The 7,774-nt window shown below is 38.5% G+C and overlaps 1 protein-coding gene across 1 annotated transcript; it reads left to right on the top strand.

The window, feature by feature from the left end:
* Positions 1-2,858: 2,858 nt before the first annotated feature.
* Positions 2,859-6,382, top strand: LOC124545872 (nuclear pore complex protein nup54-like). The gene is made up of 16 exons (XM_047124832.1): positions 2,859-2,885; positions 2,950-2,985; positions 3,192-3,227; positions 3,434-3,469; positions 3,676-3,711; positions 3,918-3,953; positions 4,160-4,195; positions 4,402-4,437; positions 4,644-4,679; positions 4,886-4,921; positions 5,128-5,163; positions 5,370-5,405; positions 5,612-5,647; positions 5,854-5,889; positions 6,096-6,131; positions 6,338-6,382. Exons 1-16 carry the CDS (start codon positions 2,859-2,861, stop codon positions 6,380-6,382), a joined length of 576 nt encoding a protein of 191 aa, XP_046980788.1.
* The last annotated feature ends 1,392 nt before the right edge of the window (positions 6,383-7,774 follow it).

Here is a 7,774-nt window from a genome sequence, read left to right as displayed (position 1 = left end):
GGCAGTAACAGCACTTTGTTTAAATTTTTTTCATTATACTTTAAGAATACAGATAAAATTACACATTCTGGTGACTTTGGAGTGCGCTAATGATTTCCTTTCCTTTCGTTAGCAGGTTGGCAAGAGATGTGTTTGAGCGGCGACATATTCTAGAAGAAAATCGCTAGTGCTGTGCACATAGCATTCTTCAGACCGAATGTATCTACGTAGAGGGGTTGACAGCGTGAACAATTAGTTTTTTGGGCAGTAACAGCACTTTGTTTAAATTTTTTTCCTTATACTTTAAGAATACAGATAAAATTACACATTCTGGTGACTTTGGAGTGCGCTAATGATTTCCTTTCCTTTCGTTAGCAGGTTGGCAAGAGATGTGTTTGAGCGGCGACATATTCTAGAAGAAAATCGCTAGTGCTGTGCACATAGCATTCTTCAGACCGAATGTATCTACGTAGAGGGGTTGACAGCGTGAACAATTAGTTTTTTGGGCAGTAACAGCACTTTGTTTAAATTTTTTTCCTTATACTTTAAGAATACAGATAAAATTACACATTCTGGTGACTTTGGAGTGCGCTAATGATTTCCTTTCCTTTCGTTAGCAGGTTGGCAAGAGATGTGTTTGAGCGGCGACATATTCTAGAAGAAAATCGCTAGTGCTGTGCACATAGCATTCTTCACACCGAATGTATCTACGTAGAGGGGTTGACAGCGTGAACAATTAGTTTTTTGGGCAGTAACAGCACTTTGTTTAAATTTTTTTCCTTATACTTTAAGAATACAGATAAAATTACACATTCTGGTGACTTTGGAGTGCGCTAATGATTTCCTTTCCTTTCGTTAGCAGGTTGGCAAGAGATGTGTTTGAGCGGCGACATATTCTAGAAGAAAATCGCTAGTGCTGTGCACATAGCATTCTTCAGACCGAATGTATCTACGTAGAGGGGTTGACAGCGTGAACAATTAGTTTTTTGGGCAGTAACAGCACTTTGTTTAAATTTTTTTCATTATACTTTAAGAATACAGATAAAATTACACATTCTGGTGACTTTGGAGTGCGCTAATGATTTCCTTTCCTTTCGTTAGCAGGTTGACAACAGATGTGTGGGAGCGGCGAAGTATTCTAGAAGAAAATCGCTAGTGCAGTGCACATAGCATTCTTCAAACCGAATGTATCTATGTAGAGGGGTTGACAGCGTGAACAATTAGCTTTTTGGGCAGTAACAGCATTTTGTTTAAATTTTTTTCCTTATACTTTAAGAATACAGATAAAATTACACATTCTGGTGACTTTGGAGTGCGCTAATGATTTCCTTTCCTTTCGTTAGCAGGTTGGCAAGAGATGTGTTTGAGCGGCGACATATTCTAGAAGAAAATCGCTAGTGCTGTGCACATAGCATTCTTCAGACCGAATGTATCTACGTAGAGGGGTTGACAGCGTGAACAATTAGTTTTTTGGGCAGTAACAGCACTTTGTTTAAATTTTTTTCCTTATACTTTAAGAATACAGATAAAATTACACATTCTGGTGACTTTGGAGTGCGCTAATGATTTCCTTTCCTTTCGTTAGCAGGTTGGCAAGAGATGTGTTTGAGCGGCGACATATTCTAGAAGAAAATCGCTAGTGCTGTGCACATAGCATTCTTCACACCGAATGTATCTACGTAGAGGGGTTGACAGCGTGAACAATTAGTTTTTTGGGCAGTAACAGCACTTTGTTTAAATTTTTTTCCTTATACTTTAAGAATACAGATAAAATTACACATTCTGGTGACTTTGGAGTGCGCTAATGATTTCCTTTCCTTTCGTTAGCAGGTTGGCAAGAGATGTGTTTGAGCGGCGACATATTCTAGAAGAAAATCGTTAGTGCTGTGCACATAGCATTCTTCAGACCGAATGTATCTACGTAGAGGGGTTGACAGCGTGAACAATTAGTTTTTTGGGCAGTAACAGCACTTTGTTTAAATTTTTTTCATTATACTTTAAGAATACAGATAAAATTACACATTCTGGTGACTTTGGAGTGCGCTAATGATTTCCTTTCCTTTCGTTAGCAGGTTGACAACAGATGTGTGGGAGCGGCGAAGTATTCTAGAAGAAAATCGCTAGTGCTGTGCACATAGCATTCTTCACACCGAATGTATCTACGTAGAGGGGTTGACAGCGTGAACAATTAGCTTTTTGGGCAGTAACAGCACTTTGTTTAAATTTTTTTCATTATACTTTAAGAATACAGATAAAATTACACATTCTGGTGACTTTGGAGTGCGCTAATGATTTCCTTTCCTTTCGTTAGCAGGTTGGCAAGAGATGTGTTTGAGCGGCGACATATTCTAGAAGAAAATCGCTAGTGCTGTGCACATAGCATTCTTCAGACCGAATGTATCTACGTAGAGGGGTTGACAGCGTGAACAATTAGTTTTTTGGGCAGTAACAGCACTTTGTTTAAATTCTTTTCATTATACTTTAAGAATACAGATAAAATTACACATTCTGGTGACTTTGGAGTGCGCTAATGATTTCCTTTCCTTTCGTTAGCAGGTCGGCAAGAGATGTGTTTGAGCGGCGAAGTATTCTAGAAGAAAATCGCTAGTGCTGTGCACATAGCATTCTTCACACCGAATGTATCTACGTAGAGGGGTTGACAGCGTGAACAATTAGTTTTTTGGGCAGTAACAGCACTTTGTTTAAATTTTTTTCATTATACTTTAAGAATACAGATAAAATTACACATTCTGGTGACTTTGGAGTGCGCTAATGATTTCCTTTCCTTTCGTTAGCAGGTTGGCAAGAGATGTGTTTGAGCGGCGAAGTATTCTAGAAGAAAATCGCTAGTGCTGTGCACATAGCATTCTTCACACCGAATGTATCTACGTAGAGGGTTTGACAGCGTGAACAATTAGTTTTTTGGGCAGTAACAGCACTTTGTTTAAATTTTTTTCATTATACTTTAAGAATACAGATAAAATTACACATTCTGGTGACTTTGGAGTGCGCTAATGATTTCCTTTCCTTTCGTTAGCAGGTTGGCAAGAGATGTGTTTGAGCGGCGAAGTATTCTAGAAGAAAATCGCTAGTGCTGTGCACATAGCATTCTTCACACCGAATGTATCTACGTAGAGGGGTTGACAGCGTGAACAATTAGTTTTTTGGGCAGTAACAGCACTTTGTTTAAATTTTTTTCATTATACTTTAAGAATACAGATAAAATTACACATTCTGGTGACTTTGGAGTGCGCTAATGATTTCCTTTCCTTTCGTTAGCAGGTTGGCAAGAGATGTGTTTGAGCGGCGAAGTATTCTAGAAGAAAATCGCTAGTGCTGTGCACATAGCATTCTTCACACCGAATGTATCTACGTAGAGGGGTTGACAGCGTGAACAATTAGTTTTTTGGGCAGTAACAGCACTTTGTTTAAATTTTTTTCATTATACTTTAAGAATACAGATAAAATTACACATTCTGGTGACTTTGGAGTGCGCTAATGATTTCCTTTCCTTTCGTTAGCAGGTTGGCAAGAGATGTGTTTGAGCGGCGAAGTATTCTAGAAGAAAATCGCTAGTGCTGTGCACATAGCATTCTTCAGACCGAATGTATCTACGTAGAGGGGTTGACAGCGTGAACAATTAGTTTTTTGGGCAGTAACAGCACTTTGTTTAAATTTTTTTCATTATACTTTAAGAATACAGATAAAATTACACATTCTGGTGACTTTGGAGTGCGCTAATGATTTCCTTTCCTTTCGTTAGCAGGTTGGCAAGAGATGTGTTTGAGCGGCGAAGTATTCTAGAAGAAAATCGCTAGTGCTGTGCACATAGCATTCTTCACACCGAATGTATCTACGTAGAGGGGTTGACAGCGTGAACAATTAGTTTTTTGGGCAGTAACAGCACTTTGTTTAAATTTTTTTCATTATACTTTAAGAATACAGATAAAATTACACATTCTGGTGACTTTGGAGTGCGCTAATGATTTCCTTTCCTTTCGTTAGCAGGTTGGCAAGAGATGTGTTTGAGCGGCGACATATTCTAGAAGAAAATCGCTAGTGCTGTGCACATAGCATTCTTCACACCGAATGTATCTACGTAGAGGGGTTGACAGCGTGAACAATTAGTTTTTTGGGCAGTAACAGCACTTTGTTTAAATTTTTTTCATTATACTTTAAGAATACAGATAAAATTACACATTCTGGTGACTTTGGAGTGCGCTAATGATTTCCTTTCCTTTCGTTAGCAGGTTGGCAAGAGATGTGTTTGAGCGGCGAAGTATTCTAGAAGAAAATCGCTAGTGCTGTGCACATAGCATTCTTCACACCGAATGTATCTACGTAGAGGGGTTGACAGCGTGAACAATTAGTTTTTTGGGCAGTAACAGCACTTTGTTTAAATTTTTTTCATTATACTTTAAGAATACAGATAAAATTACACATTCTGGTGACTTTGGAGTGCGCTAATGATTTCCTTTCCTTTCGTTAGCAGGTTGGCAAGAGATGTGTTTGAGCGGCGAAGTATTCTAGAAGAAAATCGCTAGTGCTGTGCACATAGCATTCTTCAGACCGAATGTATCTACGTAGAGGGGTTGACAGCGTGAACAATTAGTTTTTTGGGCAGTAACAGCACTTTGTTTAAATTTTTTTCATTATACTTTAAGAATACAGATAAAATTACACATTCTGGTGACTTTGGAGTGCGCTAATGATTTCCTTTCCTTTCGTTAGCAGGTTGGCAAGAGATGTGTTTGAGCGGCGAAGTATTCTAGAAGAAAATCGCTAGTGCTGCGCACATAGCATTCTTCACACCGAATGTATCTACGTAGAGGGGTTGACAGCGTGAACAATTAGTTTTTTGGGCAGTAACAGCACTTTGTTTAAATTTTTTTCATTATACTTTAAGAATACACATAAAATTACACATTCTGGTGACTTTGGAGTGCGCTAATGATTTCCTTTCCTTTCGTTAGCAGGTTGGCAAGAGATGTGTTTGAGCGGCGAAGTATTCTAGAAGAAAATCGCTAGTGCTGTGCACATAGCATTCTTCAGACCGAATGTATCTACGTAGAGGGGTTGACAGCGTGAACAATTAGTTTTTTGGGCAGTAACAGCACTTTGTTTAAATTTTTTTCATTACACTTTAAGAATACAGATAAAATTACACATTCTGGTGACTTTGGAGTGCGCTAATGATTTCCTTTCCTTTCGTTAGCAGGTTGGCAAGAGATGTGTTTGAGCGGCGAAGTATTCTAGAAGAAAATCGCTAGTGCTGTGCACATAGCATTCTTCACACCGAATGTATCTACGTAGAGGGGTTGACAGCGTGAACAATTAGTTTTTTGGGCAGTAACAGCACTTTGTTTAAATTTTTTTCATTATACTTTAAGAATACAGATAAAATTACACATTCTGGTGACTTTGGAGTGCGCTAATGATTTCCTTTCCTTTCGTTAGCAGGTTGGCAAGAGATGTGTTTGAGCGGCGACATATTCTAGAAGAAAATCGCTAGTGCTGTGCACATAGCATTCTTCAGACCGAATGTATCTACGTAGAGGGGTTGACAGCGTGAACAATTAGTTTTTTGGGCAGTAACAGCACTTTGTTTAAATTTTTTTCATTATACTTTAAGAATACAGATAAAATTACACATTCTGGTGACTTTGGAGTGCGCTAATGATTTCCTTTCCTTTCGTTAGCAGGTTGGCAAGAGATGTGTTTGAGCGGCGAAGTATTCTAGAAGAAAATCGCTAGTGCTGTGCACATAGCATTCTTCACACCGAATGTATCTACGTAGAGGGGTTGACAGCGTGAACAATTAGTTTTTTGGGCAGTAACAGCACTTTGTTTAAATTTTTTTCATTATACTTTAAGAATACAGATAAAATTACACATTCTGGTGACTTTGGAGTGCGCTAATGATTTCCTTTCCTTTCGTTAGCAGGTTGGCAAGAGATGTGTTTGAGCGGCGAAGTATTCTAGAAGAAAATCGCTAGTGCTGTGCACATAGCATTCTTCACACCGAATGTATCTACGTAGAGGGGTTGACAGCGTGAACAATTAGTTTTTTGGGCAGTAACAGCACTTTGTTTAAATTTTTTTCATTATACTTTAAGAATACAGATAAAATTACACATTCTGGTGACTTTGGAGTGCGCTAATGATTTCCTTTCCTTTCGTTAGCAGGTTGGCAAGAGATGTGTTTGAGCGGCGAAGTATTCTAGAAGAAAATCGCTAGTGCTGTGCACATAGCATTCTTCACACCGAATGTATCTACGTAGAGGGGTTGACAGCGTGAACAATTAGTTTTTTGGGCAGTAACAGCACTTTGTTTAAATTTTTTTCATTATACTTTAAGAATACAGATAAAATTACACATTCTGGTGACTTTGGAGTGCGCTAATGATTTCCTTTCCTTTCGTTAGCAGGTTGGCAAGAGATGTGTTTGAGCGGCGAAGTATTCTAGAAGAAAATCGCTAATGCTGTGCACATAGCATTCTTCACACCGAATGTATCTACGTAGAGGGGTTGACAGCGTGAACAATTAGTTTTTTGGGCAGTAACAGCACTTTGTTTAAATTTTTTTCATTATACTTTACGAATACAGATAAAATTACACATTCTGGTGACTTTGGAGTGCGCTAATGATTTCCTTTCCTTTCGTTAGCAGGTTGGCAAGAGATGTGTTTGAGCGACGAAGTATTCTAGAAGAAAATCGCTAGTGCTGTGCACATAGCATTCTTCAGACCGAATGTATCTACGTAGAGGGGTTGACAGCGTGAACAATTAGTTTTTTGGGCAGTAACAGCACTTTGTTTAAATTTTTTTCATTATACTTTAAGAATACAGATAAAATTACACATTCTGGTGACTTTGGAGTGCGCTAATGATTTCCTTTCCTTTCGTTAGCAGGTTGGCAAGAGATGTGTTTGAGCGGCGAAGTATTCTAGAAGAAAATCGCTAGTGCTGTGCACATAGCATTCTTCACACCGAATGTATCTACGTAGAGGGGTTGACAGCGTGAACAATTAGTTTTTTGGGCAGTAACAGCACTTTGTTTAAATTTTTTTCATTATACTTTAAGAATACAGATAAAATTACACATTCTGGTGACTTTGGAGTGCGCTAATGATTTCCTTTCCTTTCGTTAGCAGGTTGGCAAGAGATGTGTTTGAGCGGCGAAGTATTCTAGAAGAAAATCGCTAGTGCTGTGCACATAGCATTCTTCACACCGAATGTATCTACGTAGAGGGGTTGACAGCGTGAACAATTAGTTTTTTGGGCAGTAACAGCACTTTGTTTAAATTTTTTTCATTATACTTTAAGAATACAGATAAAATTACACATTCTGGTGACTTTGGAGTGCGCTAATGATTTCCTTTCCTTTCGTTAGCAGGTTGGCAAGAGATGTGTTTGAGCGGCGAAGTATTCTAGAAGAAAATCGCTAGTGCTGTGCACATAGCATTCTTCACACCGAATGTATCTACGTAGAGGGGTTGACAGCGTGAACAATTAGTTTTTTGGGCAGTAACAGCACTTTGTTTAAATTTTTTTCATTATACTTTAAGAATACAGATAAAATTACACATTCTGGTGACTTTGGAGTGCGCTAATGATTTCCTTTCCTTTCGTTAGCAGGTTGGCAAGAGATGTGTTTGAGCGGCGAAGTATTCTAGAAGAAAATCGCTAGTGCTGTGCACATAGCATTCTTCACACCGAATGTATCTACGTAGAGGGGTTGACTGCGTGAACAATTAGTTTTTTGGGCAGTAACAGCACTTTGTTTAAATTTTTT

The sequence above is a fragment of the Schistocerca americana genome, chromosome 8, assembly GCF_021461395.2.
Source record: "Schistocerca americana isolate TAMUIC-IGC-003095 chromosome 8, iqSchAmer2.1, whole genome shotgun sequence".
NCBI lineage: Eukaryota > Metazoa > Arthropoda > Insecta > Orthoptera > Acrididae > Schistocerca > Schistocerca americana.
The sequence above is the reverse complement of the archived record's forward strand: the minus strand, read 5'-3'. Positions and strand labels throughout refer to the sequence as shown.